At 34.0% G+C, this 20,184-nt stretch overlaps 1 protein-coding gene across 3 annotated transcripts in view; it reads left to right on the top strand.

Annotated features, from left to right (window-relative positions):
* The window catches only part of KCNT2 (potassium sodium-activated channel subfamily T member 2), a 399,505-nt gene that overhangs the window by 374,389 nt on the left and 4,932 nt on the right, over positions 1-20,184 (top strand). For 2 of the 3 annotated variants that reach the window (XM_053607648.1, XM_053607649.1), the window contains 2 exons: positions 1,008-1,308; positions 15,803-15,887. In XM_053607648.1, the coding sequence (XP_053463623.1) occupies positions 1,008-1,308; positions 15,803-15,887 (386 nt within the window). Of the gene's footprint in view, positions 1-1,007; positions 1,309-15,802; positions 15,888-20,184 lie in introns of those variants that run through there. The other variant, XM_053607650.1, reaches the window with a different exon arrangement.

The following is a 20,184-nucleotide window of genomic DNA, read 5'->3' on the forward strand; positions in this document are numbered from 1 at the left end:
CTGTCTACAGAAGGGAATCACAACAGATTTCACGAATGCTGCTCTGATGTACAGTAGAATGCAGGAAGGTGTTTACTTGCATGTGCATGTTTCCAGACAGTAAAGACTCTGTTTTGACCCATGTTGCATTTCATATGACTTCCTGGTGTGAAAAACAACAATTTTGACATAGTAAAATTTCATTTCAGTGCCTATTAATCAAAGGAAAACTTCTTGTTTAAAAAATCAGATTTAGTAGTAAAAGAATGTGTCAAAATAGACATAGTGAGTTTGTTCATTGTTTTTCCCTCCTATGGGAAATGGCCTGGTTTAAGTTTTAGTTGTGATTCTACAATACATTTGTGAAACATGACTATAATATATTAGCGCTTAGAATAATTAGAACAGTTTCTGATATATTTTAATCAGAAAATCATTTTCTGTGGTCAATAATGAATGCATGAGTTAAGATATATTTCCATTTTCTTCTGGGACATATGGGGAGACACAAAACTTCAGTCATTCCAGTGCCATCTTTAGAAAGAGCAATAACTTAAAAATCTTTAAAAATACAATAAATGGCAAAAATAGAACAATTAAGAAGAACATTTTGTTAAATTGAATGTTAAATGCTTATAGTAGATTCAGAAAACTATTATGTGTATTTTGTTTCAGTAAAGTCATAAAATATCTATCTAGTTTTTTGATGTTTGGAACAACTTTATGATACTAGTCATTTGTGGTAAGAAAGCCCTTATGTATACAAAATTAAATTCTTTCATACAAACTTGTATTAGAGGATATAGATATTTTATCTTGTTTCTATGTAAGTTGAAGAAAATGTATTTTCTCATAGTGTTTTTAGTAATAAAAGATTAGAATCAAAGATTATGATTTTGCTTTTTCTGTGGAAATGTTCATGAGTAGATACATAATTATGACAAGATAGTAGCAAATTAATGCTATTTCAACTCCAAGCAATGATTATTCTTAACATACCTAATTGTCAATATCCATTTCTTTTAAAGTCTCAAATATCTATCAGTGTAGAAGAGTGGGAAGACACAAAAGACTCCAAAGAACAAGGGCACCACCGCAGCAACCACCGCAACTCAACATCCAGTGACCAGTCAGACCATCCCTTGCTCCGGAGAAAGAGCATGCAGTGGGCCAGAAGACTGAGCAGAAAAGGTCCAAAACACTCTGGTAAAACAGCTGAAAAAATAACCCAGCAGCGACTGAACCTCTACAGGAGGTCAGAAAGACAAGAGCTTGCTGAACTTGTGAAAAATAGAATGAAACACTTGGGTCTTTCTACAGTGGGATATGGTATGCTCTTTAAAACTACTGTATATATGGACTTGTGATTTCTTGCCATTGGTAGCTATATAGTTGGCTCTAATTTAGTTAAAGGATTGCATTTTTCTCCACAGGTCAATTTGTGGAAACTAATAACAGATTGAAACTCCTAGGGAAAATTTAAATGATAAGAATAAAATAAAAATGCTCAAAATTGTAAGCATTTATTTAAGCTGCTAGGGACTGTGCTGAATGTATTACATGACTTTCAATTTTCATAACTCCAGGCCAACCCTCTGTTCCTATTTGAAAAGTAAAGAAACTAAATTTTTTAGGTATGAAACTTCATAATTAGATTGTTAATAGCTGATCTGAGATTTAGATCCTGGTCTGTATGGCTCTAAAGTCTCCTTCACACACACACACACACACACACACACACACACACCCCAACATACATCTTATTCTAAAGCCTGAAATGGCTTGAATTTGAGGCATTGGTAAGTAACTAGTTTACCAACCATAGATGAACAAATATATTCCTATAAAATTTGTTTAGTTTCCCATTATTCCAAAGCAAAATTCCTTCAAGACCTTTAATTCTGAAGCTCAAATAGTGCTTTATCTCTAAGGTTCAGCTCTGTCTCAACAATTATAAGGCTCCTGTGTTGATCTGTGATCACTATGTAGACCAGAAATAACTTGAGTAAATAATTTTCAAAGATAATTTAAAATATATGAATCATCACTTAATGAAATTTAAAGTAAATTTGACCAACTCATTAGAAAACCAAAATATAAACAGGTATTTTGTTTTGTTTACTTGGGTAAACCAGGACCTAAGATAGTGTCAATGCCATGCAAATTAAGAATCAAATAGAATGCCTTCATATTTATCCCCATCTCATCTTTACTGATACACTCTAAACTTAAGGTAATATTCTTAAGAAAGAATTCCCATCATTGAATTAGAATTTAAGAGAAGTTGCATGTGTTTCTTTGAACAAGAAAAAATACATATTTACTGAATACTACTCTGTGCTATGTATAAAGTCCTACACACCATATGTGCTACATAGGTGCTTTATTTGTATTTTCTTATTACTCCTCATAACCCTGATTAGATAAGTATTTAATTTTACCCCTCAAAATTTGGCTTTCATGGCCTAAAGACCTTGCTCAAGAATACACAGTTAAAATGTCTTGGAGTCAGGAGTCCATATATAATAATATTTCAGTTACTTAAACATAGTCTAGACTCTTCTGTGACTAGAAATTTTAATATAATCACATTTAATATCTCACGGAAGAAGCAAATTAAAAGAAAAACATGATCCTCATTTTAGAAATACATTAATAGCTATCCCCCAATTTAATGATACCTAGTATGAACATACTTCTTATAGGATTACAGTTCTCTATGTGTATACTTTTGTTAGACTTTTTTTTTTTTTCTCAGTGAAAAGCTCTAGGAAATTATTACTTATCCAAGTGCCTATTCTTTTTCATGAACGTCATCACCCCAGGTAGGTGCTATAAGCAGTGTGGCAGATAAGTTCGACTCTTAGAGACACAAAATGTATAAGCGGCATTGGAGAATCTTCAGAAATCACGTTATATTTTTGCTAATGAAACCTCTGTCAGGTACCTTGAATTTAGTTACCCTTTAAGTTAATTTAAATAAAATTGTTTAATTGTTTACCAGTTTAACTGGTAAACTCTTGCATAGAGGAAGAACAGTTTCTGTTCACTTTTTCTTCCCTTATTTATTTCTTTTCCCTCTTTCCGTTCTATCCATTTCTGTAGCCACAGATCCATCAGTTCATTCTAAAACCATGTACTCGACATCTCTAATAATAAAGTGATTATTAAAACAGTATGTGGAATCAAACACATAATGGGTTTCTGCACTTCTCTATTTATTTCTAACTCATAATTCATCCATTCAACACATATAATTAGGCTGCCTTCTCAGTCCCTGTCACTTCATACAAGACCTTCGAGTTTAAAAAACTCTATCACAGATTTGAATTATTAAACTTCTGATCCTATTTCCTTAGATGTGGAATGGAAATAATAATACGTATATTGTGGGTTTGTTATGAAAGACAAGTGGGATAATGAAGTCCTTAGGCGAAAGTGTCATTTAATTAATAATACATGTACAATGCATATCTCTTTGGGTACTGTGTGTGTGTATATTACATATATGTGTACACTTCACACCTAAAAGAGTAAGATTTTTGTGCATATCCAAAATAACTCCAACAAATTTTGCATCCCTGGTAGCAATATCATCTCTATTGAGGATAAATGCTTTAAAGAAATTATTGTTTTGCATATAGATTGATTTAACCATGAATCATAATCTAAATTTTTCTGAATAGGTCTGACTATTCTAAGAGAATGAAATAAATTATAGCACTTACTTTGACGTACTGGATTTGAGCTATAAAGGAGAGGGAGAGAGAGGTATCAAAAGATTACTCTTGATGGCTCAAGGTTGAGCAACTCAGTGTGGGGTACAGATAATTTATTTAATTAGAGTACCTGGAATACTTCTAATGGATGATGCTCTGTGAGAAGCTGGATTTATTCTGTACAGTACTTAAGAAAAAGAAATCAGATGGGTATATAGACTTGAGAGTCATCAGTACATCCAGATTTTAATTAAAGCTAGAGGGGTAGATGACATATCCCCCAGGTGAAGCACTACAAGAAAACTCTCAAACACCTACATTTCTGGTATGTTTAAGCAAGAAATATAAAAAATAAATGAATAAAAAGCTCAAGTTTCTAGAATTGGGTAACACAAAAGATGTGCCATAACACAATAGTATCCTATCAGTCAGTTACATATTTTATCATGACAGTGATCCTTGTGCCTTCAGAAAGTGTGTGGGCTGAGGTGGTATAACCCACCAGCCATAAGCAATTTTCTCCATTACCCCAAACTGCTATACAAATATCACTTCCAATTTGTATCATGATGTGAAAAAATTGGGGGAAATACTGGGCTAGAAAAATAGGAGAGAATAATTAATTGTGGCAAATAGTGTTGAAGGGGTAGTGATGTGTCATTGGTAACTTTGATGAATGATATGTGGGGAAGCCAGATTTTGAGTAGCTTGCGGTGCAATTTTTAACGAAGGATTTGGATATTGGACATTTAAATATTCAAGTATTAATTAGGATTAGTATTGGCTATAAGCAACAGAAAAAATCAAAGTAAGCTCGGCTTTAAAAAGACAGAAGGTTTCATGTGGAGGTCCTACATTAGTTTCATAATAAGGGTGAGTACATTGGGTGCTTTTTCTTCCATTCTTGAGACACTTTACTAAGAAGAATATGTTCCAGCTCCATCCATGTAAACATGAAAGAGGTAAAGTCTCCATCTTTTTTAAGGCTGCATAATATTCCATGGTGTACATATACCACAATTTATTAATCCATTCGTGGATCGATGGGCACTTGGGCTTTTTCCATGACTTAGCAATTATGAATAGGGCTGCAGTTACAACCTAAGAATAGGGAGAAGGGGGAAAGGGAGGGGAGGGAGGGGGGAGGTAGGTGGAGGGAGGGGGATTAATGGGATTACACCTGCGGTGCATCTTACAAGGGTATATGTGAATCCTAGTAAATGTGGAATGTAAAGGTCTTAGCCAAATAACTAAGAAAATGCCACGAAAGCTGTGTTAACTAGTGTGATGAAAATGTGTCAAACGGTCTATGAACCAAGTGTATGGTGCCCCATGATCATACTAATGTACACAGCTATGATTTAATAAAAAAAATAAATAAATAAATAAATAAAGACAGAAGGTTTTATTTCTTTCACAGATGAAGACATTGGAGATAGTCAGTTTAGGGCTGCTGAAACCCCAAGGTTCTGGAAATTCAGTCTCCTATCTTCTTGGTCCCCCATCTCTTGCTTCTCTTACCAATGTCATATCATGTACAAGATGGATGTTGGAATTCCATGTTGTTCACGTTCTACCCAGAAAGAAGGGAGGAGGGGTCAGAGAAGAAAGAACTGTCCATTAAAGAAGTCGGAAATATAGGAATAGGAACACAGTTGGAACCCTGTGCTTAGATATTTGGAAATGAGGAAAAGATCCATGATTTTAAATGCAGTAAATTTGTAGATGTTTTGACAGGAAGAACAGTGACAGTTCTTATCATAGTAGCAGGTGAAATCATGTTGAGTATGGTGGCATGAATGGAAGGGTGAAGAAAGTTTGCAGTCTCAGAGGAAAAGGTATTCTTCCTGCGCAAGACTCTACCTAAATGTTTCTATTTCATTAACGTAAAACATTTCAAATAAGAACAAAAATACAAAGAATTGTATAATGAACTCATATTTATGTAATTTTGTACTTCAGTAATTGCCAACTCATACCCTGTCTTCTTTCTTGTATGCTTTCGCCATTTTCCTCACCCCTTACTATTTAAGGTAAATTTCAAACATTATATATTTCAGCCTATATATCTATAATTTAAGGACTACTACTAAGAATATAACCACCTGCCATTTCCATTTCAGTGGAAAACATTTTAATGACATTTGTTGAGAAAATGTCACTAAAATGTTTTACAGTTTGTTTAAGTCAGAATCAATTAAAAAATGTGCTTTCAGATAGGTGATAATTTTCTTAAGTTATGTTTAATATATTGGGTAGTTTTCTGCATCTCATATTTTATTTTCTGTTGCTTTAATTTCTTTTTTTATTACTATTAAATCATAGCTGTGTACATTAATGAGATCATGGGGCACCATACACTGGTTTTATAGACCATTTGACATATTTTCTTTTTTTTTTTTTTTTTTTTTTTTTTATTGTTGGGGATTCATTGAGGGTACAATAAGCCAGGTTACACTGATTGCAATTGTTAGGTAAAGTCCTTCTTGCAATCATGTCTTGCCCCCATAAAGTGTGACACACACCAAGGCCCCACCCACCTCCCTCCTTCCCTCTTTCTGTTTCCCCCCCCATAACCATAATTGTCATTAATTGTCCTCATATCAAAATTGAGTACATAGGATTCTTCATCACACTGGTTAACATAGCCTTCTTATAGTGTTAACACATTTATACTCTACATTTACTAAGTTTCACATGTACCCTTGTAAAATGCACCGTAGGTGTAATCCCACCAATCACCCTCCCTTCATCCATCCTCCCCCCCTTCCTCTCCCCCTTCCCCATATTCTTAGGTTATAACTGGATTATGGCTTTCATATGAAAGCCATAAATTAGTTTCGTAGTATGGCTGAGTACATTGGATACTTTTTCTTCCATTCTTGAGATACTTTACTAAGAAGAATATGTTCTAGCTCCATCCATGTAAACATGAAAGAGGTAAAGTCTTCATCTTTCTTTAAGGCTGCATAATATTCCATGGTGTACATATAACACAATTTATTAATCCATTCGTGGATTTTTCCATGACTTAGCAATTATGAATTGGGCTACAATAAACATTCTGGTACAAATATTCTTGTTATAGTGTGATTTTTGGTCTTCCGGGTATATACCTAATAGAGGAATTATAGGATTGAGTGACAAATCTATTTTTAGAACTCTAAGTGTTCTCCAAACATCTTTCTAAAAGGAATGTATTAATTTGCATTCCCACCAGGAGTGTAGAAGTGTTTCCTTTTCTCCACATCCATGCCAACATCTCTGGTCTTGGGATTTTGTGATATGGGCTAATCTTACTGGAGTTAGATGGTATCTCAAAGTAGTTTTGATTTGCATTTCTCTGATGATTAAGGATGATGAGCAGTTTTTCATATGTCTGTAGGCCGTGTGCCTGTCTTCTTCAGAGAAGTTTCTCTTCAAGTCTCTTGCCCAGCCTGCGATGGGAACACTTATTCTTTTCTAGCTTATATGTTTGAGTTATCTGTGGATTCTGGTTATTAAACCTTTGTCAAGAGACATAGCCTGCAAATATCTTCTCCCATTCTGAGGGCTGTCTGCTTGCTTTACTTACTGTGTTCTTGGCTGTGCAGAAGCTTTATAGTTTGATCAGGTCCCAGTAGTGTAGTTTTGAAGCTGCTTCAATTGCCTGGGAGGGTCCTCCTCATAAAATACTCACCCAGACCAATTTCTTAAAGAGTTTTCCCTGCACTCTCTCCTAGTATTTTTATACTTTCATGTCTTAAGTTTAAATCTTTAATCCAGTGAGAGTCTATCTTAGTTAATGGTGAAAGGTGTGGGTCCAGTTTCAGTCTTCTACAGGTTGCCAGCCAGTTCACCCAGCACCATTTGTTAAATAGGGAATCTTTTCCCCACTGAATGTTTTTAATTGGCTTGTCAAAGATCAAATAATGGTAAGTAGCTGGATTCATCTCTTGGTTCTCTATTCTGTTCCAGACATCTACTTCTTTGGTTTTGTGCCAGTACCATGCTGTTTTGATCACTATCGATTTATAGTATAGTCTGAGGTCCAGTAGCGTGATTCCTACTGCTTTGTTTTTATTTCAGAGTAATGTCTCGGCTATTTGAGGTTTTTTCTGATTCCATATAAAGTGAAGTATTATTTTTCAAGATCTTTAAAGTATGACAGCAGAGCTTTAATAGGGATTGCATTAAAATTGTATATTGCTTTGGGTAATATGGACATTTTAACAATGTTGATTCTTCCCAGCCATGAGCATGATATGTTTTTCCATTTGTTAACATTTTCAGCTATTTCTTTTCTTAGAGTTTCATAGTCCTCTTTATAGAGATCGTTCACATCCTTTGTTAGATAAACTCCCAAATATTTCATCTTCTTTGGCACTACTGTGAATGGAATAGATACCTTAACTGTTTTTTCAGCTTGGCTATTGTTGGTATATATAAAGGCTACCGATTTAAGAATGTTGATTTTGTAACCTGAGACGCTGCTGTATTCCTTGATCACTTCTAAGAGTTTTGTAGCAGAGTCCCTGGTGTTTTCCAGATATACAATCATATCATCTGCGAAGAGCAAAAGTTTGATCTCTTCTGACCCTATATGGATACCCTTGATCGCCTTTTCTTCCCTAATTGCGATGGCTAAAACTTCCATTACAATGTTAAAAAGCAATGGAGACAATGGGCAACCTTGTCTGGTTCCTGATCTGCGTGGAAATGATTTCCATTTTACTCCATTCAATATGATATTGGCTGTGGGTTTGCTCTAGACGGCCTCTATAAGTTTAAGAAACATCTCTTCTATGCCTATTTTCTTAAGTGTTCTGATCCTAAAGGGATGCTGGATATTATCAAAAGCCTTTTCTGCATCAATTGAGAGAATCATATGGTCTTTGTTTTTTTATTTGTTTATGTGCTGAATTGTATTTATAGATTTATGTATATTGAACCAGCCTTGAAACCCTGGGATAACAACATGTTCTATGAAGCAAACATTACTCTGATCCCCAAACCAGGAAAAGACTCAACAAGAAAAGAAAATTATAGACAAATATCACTAATGAATATAGATGCAAAAATATTCAACATGATCCTAACAAACAGATTCCAGCAACACATCAAACAAATTATACATCATGTTGCTTTAATTTCTTTTTTTTTAAGTATACACATTTTATTTTATTTATTTATTTTTATTTATTTATTTTTTTTTTTGGCTGGGGCTGGGTTTGAACCCACCACCTCCGGCATATGGGGCCAGCGCCTTACTCCTTTGAGCCACAGGCACCGCCCTGCTTTAATTTCTTAATGAAACTTAGTCTTTGTTTTGTGGAGCTACCCATACTTTGAATTTCTACTCTGAATTCGTCCATTGCAAATTCACACTTTTTAAAATGGGTTTCTTCATATTCTTAAGGATACATTGATTTAAACATATTTGATATATTTTAATCCATTATTCATCAGATTGTCCTAAATTTGCCCAGCAAATTTGCTGGATCTCTTCAATTTGCTTCTGTAGTCGTTTTGTCATGGTACAAGTTATTTTTGATAAGCTTTTATTGCTCTCTGTAGGACTAAATGCTGCCATTCTGGAGCAAGTCATTCCTCCAAGAATCCTTAGTTTCTATTCTTGGGAAATGCTATTTCAAAATTACAATGAAGATTTTGGGATGCTCATTTTTACTGGGTTTATCTTTGTAGATAGATGGATTAGAGAAAGACAGAGAAACAGAGACAGAGAGAGAAAATAGGTCATGATTGATTTTTTTGATTTTTTTTATTTTTTTAATTGTGATTCAATATGTATACAAATGAAGGTATCTTTTTATTGTAACAATTTCTTTTCCTTTGGTTTGATACCCTAGTGGCATTGCTGAATTGAACAGTAGTTCTATTTTTAGTTTTTTGAGAAATCTCCATACTCTTTTCCATAGGGGATGTACTAATTTACTATCTCACTAACAATATATAATCATTTCCTTTTCTCCAAGTTCTTGCCAAATCAGTTATTTTTTGTCATTGTAATGATAGCCATTCTGTCTAGCATAAGATGGTATCTCATTGTGGTATTAATTTGCATTTCCCTGATGATTAGTGATGTTGAACATTTTTTCAAATTTTTGGCCATTTCCATGTCTTTTGAAAAATGTCTGTACATGTCCCTTGCTCACTTTTTAATGGTGTTATTATTGTTGTTGAGTTCTTTGTAAATTCTGGATATGAATTCACTGTTTGCATAGTTCGAAAATATTTTCTTCCATTCTGCAGCTTTTCTATTCACTGGGTATAATTTGATGTCAGGGAATGTGATGAGGCTGGCTTTGTTTTTTGTTTTGGGATTTTTTTTTTCTTTTTAGACTATATTCGAGCCCTTTTGTGATTCCATATGAAAATTAGGAAGATTAATTTTTCTAATTGTGAAAAATCACATTAGCATTTTGTAGGGATTGTGCTGATTCTGTATATTTCTTCAGTCAGTATAGTAATTTTAGCAGTTCTCGCCCATTTGCATTGGATGCTATGCATTTATTTGTGTAATCTGCAATTTCTTTCATCAATGTTTTATAGTTTCCCTTGTAGAGATCTTTCACCTTCTTCATTAATTATATTCCTAGGCATTATTTTATAGTTCTTGTAAATGGGATTGCCTTCTTGATTTAGTCTCAGTTTGATTGTTATTATTGATGTATAGAAATGCTACTGTTTTTTTCCTACATTGATTTTTGCATCCTGAAACTTTATTGAGTTTATTCTCATATCTGAGTTTTTGATGGAGTCTTGCCTACCAAATTTTATTCTCCTCTTTCAAAAGTCCTCTTAAAATGCTTTCACATAAAAACGTCAGAAGAAAAGGAACTTACCTGTGTTAAATAGGATTTATTAATCAATTATTTTATAAGAACTATAGAAGTGTGATTTTATTTTCTAATACAGTCTATTTACATGTACTAGTCTGAGCAGAATAATTGTAATTTAAGGATTTTAGTTAAGTAATTGTATATACTAATTAATGTAGCAAAGTTGCTTTGTAAATGTAAATAGTAATCCTTGACTTTTACCCTATGCAGTTTCTTTCAAGGCTTACAATATTACGTATGTTTTTCTATTTTTGTATGAATAGTTTCATTAAAATAATTATGTCATTGATGAAAGAGAAATTTCAATGAAAATAATTTTACTATAATGCTCTTTTTTTGCCAAAGTCAGAATTTGGTTATTAAGGGAACACAGTGAATATTTTCCTTTAGTAGACATTTTTTGTTTTATAGACATCAAAATCTTGATTATGTGCTTTATGAAACTAAATTTTATAAAGAAAATTTATATTATTCATTAAATATGGCATTATAATCATTTGAAAGATTCTTACTTTCATTCAATTATATATTTGCCTCATAATATTACTATAAAGATGTCTTAAAGATTCAACAAACTTACTACATTGTTCCTTTCAAATTAAGAAAAATTTTTAAAAATAACTAGGTAATGATTGATGGAGACAAAAATACCGGACTTTTGGTTGATAAAAACTATTGTTAATTGTAGTTTTGATGTTTTTTTTTTATTTTTTTTTATTCAACCATAGCTGTGTACATTAGTATGATCATGGGGCACCATACACTTGGTTCATATATCGTTTGTAGTTTTGATGTTTAATGACATTAGGCTTTTTTAAAATCTCACTCTTTAATTCTTAAAGTCATAAGGAAAGAAAGGCAGGTCAGGCCTTCTCAACAAAGCAGCATGACAGAATAGGCAGCCCCAAATTAACCTTATAGTGAGGCGTTCATGAGAGAGACAGAGAGTAACTCCGAGCTCAGCAACGTCTTTTAACCTAAATAAAAAATATAAGCCATTCCTCCTCTCTAAGGAAAAGTTAATAAGAGGTGAGGAAAGAAATCAGGAGTGATTAGTTCTGATTGGGATGTTATTCATTTATTGTTATAAATCATATGGACTCATTGAACTGAATACATTATTAAAATGTTTGCTCCAATGCCTGCAATCCATGGGAAAATTAAAATCTTCAGTATGTTAAATAAAATAGATCATTTGAGCAGAACAAAAAATTGGAATAGTACTTACATCCATTGTTGGGAATGTTTTAGTTATTAAGACAATTTTTACATTTTTTAACAAGTAACCTGGTCACCAATAGATTTTGGCTTGATTCTAGAACAAAAAAAATGAGTAAAGTATTCTTTTAAAATCAAGGAAAAGAGTTTGAGTATAAATATTAACTGTGAAGTTATCTGTTGAATCATTTTCCTGTATCGCAGTTCTTAATGTCATTGTTTGAACAAAAAATGGAGTTATGCATAGCCAAATGAGATAAATATTTTCAAGTAGACTTACCACATTTCAGAGTATGATGATTTAGTCTACAGTACACAATGCCTTATCAACATCTGTTTCTTTGTATAGCAGTTGTAGAAATTCATACTAGGGGAAAATTTCTCAAAAAGCACACATGAATCAAATTTGTTTTTTATATAGATACATGATCCTGGTAATCTCCTGCCAGTGAAAATGTTTTGAGCTGGAATCATATCTTATTTGGAATCAGCATCATTTTATACTCATTGGAATTCCAAGCTGCAGCTAGTTGATTTAGCTGTCTATCCCAATGTATTATTGCCAGATTTAGTAAACAAAAACACAGAATTCCCAATGGAATCTGAATTTCAGATAAACAACAAATAACTTTTAGTATTTCACCTATAATATTTGGAACTTATTTATGCCCCAAATCATTAATTGTTTCTATAAAATTCAAATTTCACAAAATATTCTCTATTTCATTCTGGATACTAATTCTATGGCACAGTATAATTCCTTATCTCTATCCTGAGATGTGTAACTGGATATATTCCTTTATTTGGATATTAATTTAATGAGCTTCTGTTTATAATAGTTTCACTGAAAAACTCATGGCAAGTTTAGTTATTTTGCTATTGATCTGCATTGTAAGATTACGATTTTTATTTATAGGCATTCATGTCAACTGGAAACCATAGCTGAAAACACTGTCATTCACACTAAAGTGACAATTTTCTAGTCAGATGAACATACTGGTCAATGTTATTTTATGAAAATAATATATATTCCAGTGCCCAAAACTCTTTATCAGGGTAAACTATGCTGACCTTAAAAATCTTTTAATAAAATACAGTTACTTGAGAATTGGTATCTCTGTTGACATGGTATTTATTTTTAGATTTTGTATGAAACTACAAAATTAGTTCTTCCTTGAGGTTTAGGTGAAATAGCTAGACAAGTGTTATGGCTTTAGAATGGGATTTTTGAGAGGATTTTCACACACTAAAAACTTTATCCTTAGATGGAACTATCTTTATTGAAGTATATATCCATATGGCTTTTTATTTACATTTTCTGATAACTTTGAAATATAAAAAATGGACACCCCAAAGCTGTTGGCTGTTTTTTTTTTTTCAGTGCTCTGAATAATGCCAAGTCATCTCCCCAATATGTAACCTCAAGATGTCTTTAGAGTGAACTAACAAAATTTAAAGGACACTGCCATTTATTTTACAAATATATATTGTTTTAGAAGAAAAACAAATGATTCAGTAGTACACTTCCCTTAAAACTTTTGATTAAGTTCTGTTCCACAGGATTCTTTGCATTCTGCAAAAACATTATGGTGGTTTAAATCAGCCGTATCATGTAGTGAAATCAACCAAGTAAGGTCTTCAAGTTTTTTAGACATATGACTATCCTGTAGTCATTCAAATTACATTCAAATACAATGTTATTTGATGATTTTTCACGAATTCTCTGTGTGAATATTCTTTTCTTGAGTAGCAGTCTATAACCACAATTATTTTTTTTTAATTTTTTTATTAAATCATAACTGTATACAATGATATGATTATGGGGCATCATACACTCACTTCATAAACCATTTGACACATTTTTATCACAGTGGTTAACATAGCCTTTCCGGCGTTATCTCAGTTACTGTGCCAAAACATTTACATTCTACATTTACCAAGTTTCGCAAATACTCCTGTAATATGCACCACAGGTGTGATCCCACCGATTCCCCTCCCTCTACCCACCCCCCCTTCCCCACTTCCCCCTATTGTTAAGTTGTAGCTGGGTTATAGCTTTCATGTGAGAGTCCCAAATTAGTTTCATAGTAGGGCTGTGTACATTGGGTATTTTTTCTTCCATTCTTGGGATACTTTACTAAGAAGAATATGTTCCAGCTCCATCCATGTAAACATGAAAGAGGTAAAGTCTCCATCTTTCTTTAAGGCTGCATAGTATTCCATGGTATACATATACCACAATTTATTAATCCATTCGTGGATCGATGGGCACTTGGGCTTTTTCCATGACTTAGCTATTATGAATTGGGCTGCAATAAACATTCTGGTACAAATATCTTTGTTATGTTGTGATTTTTGGTCTTCTGGGTATATGCCCAGCAGAGGAATTACAGGATTGAATGGCAGATCTATTTTTAGATCTCTGAGTGTTCTCCATATATCTTTCCAAAAGGAATGTATTAATTTGCATTCCCACCAGCAGTGCAGAAGTGTTCCCTTTTCTCCGCATCCACGCCAACATCTCTGGTCTTGAGATTTTGTGATATAGGCTAGTCTCATTGGAGTTAGATGATATCTCAAAGTAGTTTTGATTTGCATTTCTCTGATGATTAAAGATGATGAGCATTTTTTCATATGTCTGAAGGCCGTGCGCCTGTCTTCTTCAGAGAAGTTTCTCTTCAAATCCCTTGCCCAGCCTGCGATGGGATCCCTTGTTTTTTTCTTGCTGATGCATTTGAGTTCTCTGTGGATTCTGGTTATTAAACCTTTGTCAGAGTTATACCCTGCAAATATCTTCTCCCATTCTGAGGGCTGTCTGCTTGCTCTGCTTACTGTGTTCTTAGCTGTGCAGAAGCTTTTTAGTTTGATCAAGTCCCAGTAGTGTATTTTTGAAGCTGCTTCAATTGCCCGGGGGGTTCTCCTCATGAAATACTCACCCAGACCAATTTCTTCAAGGGTTTTCCCTGCATTCTCCTCTAGTATTTTTATAGTTTCATGTCTTAAGTTTAAATCTTTAATCCAATGAGAGTCTATCTTCGTTAATGGTGAAAGGTGTGGGTCCAATTTCAGTCTTCTGCAGGTTGCCAGCCAGTTCACCCAGCACCATTTGTTAAATAGGGAATCTTTTCCCCACTGAATGTTTTTAATTGGCTTGTCAAAAATCAAATAGCGGTAAGTAGCTGGATTCATCTCTTGGTTCTCTATTCTATTCCAGATATCTACTTCTCTGTTTTTGTGCCAATACCATGCTGTTTTGATCACTATCGATTTGTAGTAAAGTCTGAGGTCTGGTAGTGTGATTCCTCCTGTTACCACAATTATTTATTATAATTAATAAGGCATAGTAAATCAAGTAAAGATCTTGTCCAGTCATTTCTTTAATAGAAATACAGGGTGGCACCTGTGGCTCAGACGGTAGGGCGCCGGCCCCATATACAGAGGGTGGCAGGTTCAAACCTGGCCCCGGCCAAACTGCAACCAAAAAAAAAAAAAAATAGCTGGGCGTTGTGGCGGGCGCCTGTAGTCCCAGCTACTTGGGAGGCTGAGGCAAGAGAATCACTTAAGCCCCGGAGTTGGAGGTTGCTGTGAGCTGTGTGAGGCCACGGCACTCTACCGAGGGCCATAAAGTGAGACTCTGTCTCTACAAAAAAAAAAAATAAGAAAAGAAATACTTTTTCAGTGCGGTGCCTGTGGTTCAAAGAAGTAGGGTGCTGGCTCCATATACCAGAGGTGGTGTGTTCAAACCTGGCCCCAGCAAAAAAAAAAAAAAAAATGCTTTTCAGCGTGTTAGCATAGAGGGCAGAATATTCCTGTGGTTATAGTTTATTTTTGCCATTTATTGGAGCAAAACGTAGATACCTTGCAGATCTTTTTGGTGACAGTAATTTGAAAATAGCGAAACTTATTCACACAACCATGCTGTGTAAAAAACCATAGCAAGATCTTGTTCAAAAGTTATATGGTTACAAATTAAAGCTGTTTTACAATGATTCCAATAACTTTCTGTAAGTAATATAACTAATTTGGGATTTATTTATCTTCTAGATGAAATGAATGATCATCAAAGTACCCTTTCCTACATCCTAATTAACCCATCTCCAGACACCAGAATAGAGGTGAATGATGTTGTGTAAGTAGATCTTTTATCTCACATAAAGCATGTATTTTTAGAAAACTAATTAAGCTTTCCATTTTTATTTCTACCATTTTAGCCCCTTATTTTTGTGCTTAATAGTCTATATCTAATTTTTGATACTTGAATGTCTTTGATATTTTGTGTGTAATAATATTAAGAATGTAGAATTATTTAAAAGAAGGGTACAAAATAAACAAATAAAAGCATGAATTTTGTATTTTGTGAAATAATATATAATTGGTGAAATAAGAAAAATATGTAAAATAGTAAGAAAATTTCAGAAAAAAACCTAAAATATCCCACAGTATCTAATTCTAAATACCTTAAGGTTCCTAAAACCCAAAGTAAAATAGCTCAAAACATCTATTAGGAAAAGGTCTATGGGAGTAATGTGAGTCATTGAAAAATATGCATTGAGCACGTACAATTGTAATAGACCTGCCCTAAAGATGTGAAATAGAGAAGACTAAGATGTTTCCACTGTCTTCGAAGTCCTTATATTCTAGTTAACAAAATATAATTTGTATGAAAAATTAATAACAATATATGACATTGTCACTATTGCATTTATCAATTGAGCGAGACAAAAAGTGATATTAAAATTCATAGAGCAAGATGGTATTGTGAGTTAAAATAATTAATGGATGCAAGACTTAAGCTAGATACTAAAGGGGGAATAGATCGAGTTTGTGTTAGTGTAAAGCAAAGGATGGGAAGAATGGTTTGAGAGAACAATCTGCAAGAGAATTACATAAAGCGTTTCTGCTGACAGTTTGACCAGAGTAGAAGCTTGTATTTCTAGCATTTTTGTTGGTAAGTAAACAATATTGAAAGCACAAATCCAGACCTACCTATAGAAGGGGCCTGAATGTCAAAAGGGATTTGAAATTTGCTCTTATAGATGATGGACAACACTTAGACCTACAGAGCAAGTAAGTAGCAAGCAGTATTTTAGAAAGGGTACTTTGTCTGTCATTGGTGTAGGCCTAAAAAGACATTTCTAACAATAACAGACTCTTTATGTATGTGATTCTGTCCTGGGCTAGATAAAGGGATGCTCATCCAAGGTAGCTAATTCCAAATTATGCTACTGATGTGGAACAAATGCCAAAGGTCCAAAAGCTTCCATGGGTGTTAAGATATGAATAAAGGGGTGGCGCCATGGCTCAGTCGGTAAGGCGCTGGCCCCATATACCGAGGGTGGCGGGTTCAAACCCAGCCCCAGCCAAACTGCAACCAAAAAATAGCCGGGTGCTGTGGCGGGCACCTGTAGTCCCAGCTACTCGGGAGGCTGAGGCAAGAGAATCGCTTAAGCCCAGGAGTTGGAGGTTGCTGTGAGCTGTGTGAGGCTACGGCACTCTACCAAGGGCCATAAAGTGAGACTCTGTCTCTACAAAAAAAAAAAAAAAAAAGATATGAATAAAGAAGAAAAGAACATGAATATTGAACAAAGGGTAGAAGCATGAATGTTGCACTTTTGAGCAGCGTTTGGTTTTAGGGCAGAAACATCAATGTGTTTGAAAAACTTACCAAGAACAGGCAAGCAGCAGTAGTAATTTTGACCTCAAATAAGTATGAAGAGATTTCTAAAATGCAATTAAGATACAATTGGCAAGTATATTAATGCTAAATTTTACCATTTGATAATACTGGTTGTAATACTGGTAACAAGTGCATTGAGGAATCAGGTGAGTGATCATGTAGCTAGTAAGGCATCGTCAAAAATTGTATCCAGTGGCAATGTTGAATTTATAGAGGACCTTGGAAGAAAATACCTTATTTATGATGCATCTGGTTTCTAATTTACCCATCAGGGAGCCTTCATGTGGTATATGACTATAATAAAACAAATTCCACCCCCTCCCCCAGTAACCATGTTTACACATCTTCTTCCTTTAAACCCATAAATATAGGCAAATTAATTCTCTAACTTACTCCTATTAATTCAATCTTCTTATTCTTTCTATTCAAGGAATTATAATTGCATCAGTTATACAGAATTTGACCACGTCTGCTTACCTTATTTGTATCTTGTTATCTATTACATTTCTTGAGCTTAATAAAATTATTTTCCATAATGACTTTTGACAGAGGTTCAAAGAAGACACTGTTAACCTTTTGAGTCCATGAGCGTGTCCTGCCATCACATATGCACGTTTATAATTTCAAATAATTTTCAGTGTTTTAAACTTATGAATAACATATGTAATTACAATGTGCATAAGTGAAATACCTTTTCAGAGACTTTTCTGCCTTTTGTATACTCATTTTTCTGTAGTTTAAGCTAAAACATCATCTTGACTGCTATTAAAAACAAACTCCCTTAATCACATCATTGCATTGATCTATATTTGTGGCATTGAGATAATTGAATTTTAGTAGAACTGAAGCAATGATAAATTATCAGGAAAACAATGCCTATCATGACAAGGTGTGTATAAAAATACAGCTTAAGAAATCTGCTCTATTGGATTTATAGGTTTAGTAGTGATAATAATAAGAAAAGGAACTTTTGCCCCTGCATAAATTAAGTCAGGGGATAATGGATTACACTGGTACCTTTTATGTTTTTCTAAAAATTCACTTTCAAAAGCTAATTTTAAATAAAGAAGAAACATTAATTTGATTCAAAGAACAATAAATTACTAGATGAAATGGTATTAAAAAGTTTAATGTGCATGATTCAATTTTCCTGATCGATCTACAATGCTATTGATATTTAAAGTAATTATAAAGCAGTGTGTGTCAGATGGCAAAATGCAGTTAATAGATCCAGGGACACTAATCTCACTTTTATTTGATCAAAGAAAATAGTCTGTAGTGTTTGAAATTGCCTTTTCTCATTTTCATTATGGAATATATTTTATGAAAATTACCCCTTTAGTTGTTAAGAGGAAAAGTATGCCTTTATTAGAGTTCTCACCTTTAAATTAGTTTCTCCACTCATTTTATGTACTTCCTCCTAAAATTATTACAGAAGTATGAAATGCTGCTTTCATTTGCACCTGCAACAAGACTTTCTTAGTTGGATTGCATGCATTTACTAACTTTCTGTCTCCTCCAAACCTTCAGTGGCTTCCTACTGCCTTTGGAGCAGAAATTACAACTACTAATCCTGAAACTTAAGGTCCTTCCTCAACCTGTTTTCTACCTTTCATTCTCACTATTATTTCCCATTCAACTCATTTTCTGTTCATATCCGGAACATCTCTCCTCTGCGCCCCCCACCCCTTTACTGTCCAAGGCTGGGATCATTTCCTGTTTCTCTGCTCTCCATCTTGGAGAGATAAGTTATCTTGACCTTCTCAATAACGTATTCTGTAACCTTCTTTTTCATTTTTCCCTTTGTGTGATGCTTGGAATGTCTTTTCTTCTTTATATCTGTTTCATAAAATTATACTCTAATGTTTTGCATGACAAGGGTCATGCAATGTGATTTTTTTGTATTCCCAGGTGTTAGCATAGTGTCCTGCAGGTGCTCAAGAAGTGGACACTGAAAATACACAGACATACCTCAGAGATACAGCAGGCTCAGTTCCAGACCACCACAATCAAAAGAAAGTGATTATTACAATAAAGTGAATCACATAAAGTTTTCGTCTTCCCAGTACATAGAAGTCACTTTTACACTATACTGTAGCCTATTACGTGTGCAATACCATTATGTATACAAAGATAATTTACATATCTTACTCAAAAAGTATACTATTGTTACCATCCGAGCCTTTAAGGAGTCATAATCTTTTTGCTGATGGAGAGTCTTACTTCAACGTTGATGGCTGGTTTGTGATTGGGGTGGTGATTGCTGAAGGTTGAGATGGCTGTGGAAATTTCTTAAAATAAGAAAACAATGAAGTTTGTCACATTGATTCTTCTTTTCATGAAAGATTTCTCTGAAGTGTTACATGTTGTTTGATACCATTTTACCAATAGTAGAATTTCTTTCAAAATTGGAGTAAATCCTCTCAACCTTTCCTACTGTAATATTTTACATCCTTTGTTGCCATTTCAACAATATTCACAGCATCTTCTCCAGGAGAAGATGACATTTCAAGAAACTATTTCCTTGCTCATCCTTAAGAAGCAACTCCTCAATTCAGGTTTTACTCTGAGATTGCTGCAATTCAGTCACATCTGCAGCCTCCAATTCCAACTACGATTCTGTAGTTATTTTCACTCTATCTGAAGTTAACTTTCTCCACTGAACTCTTGAGTTCCTCAAAGTCATCCAGGAGTGTTGTTGGAATCAACATCTTCTGCACTCCTGCTAATGTTGAAATTTTGACCTCTG

This window comes from Nycticebus coucang, chromosome 10 (assembly GCF_027406575.1).
Source record: "Nycticebus coucang isolate mNycCou1 chromosome 10, mNycCou1.pri, whole genome shotgun sequence".
NCBI lineage: Eukaryota > Metazoa > Chordata > Mammalia > Primates > Lorisidae > Nycticebus > Nycticebus coucang.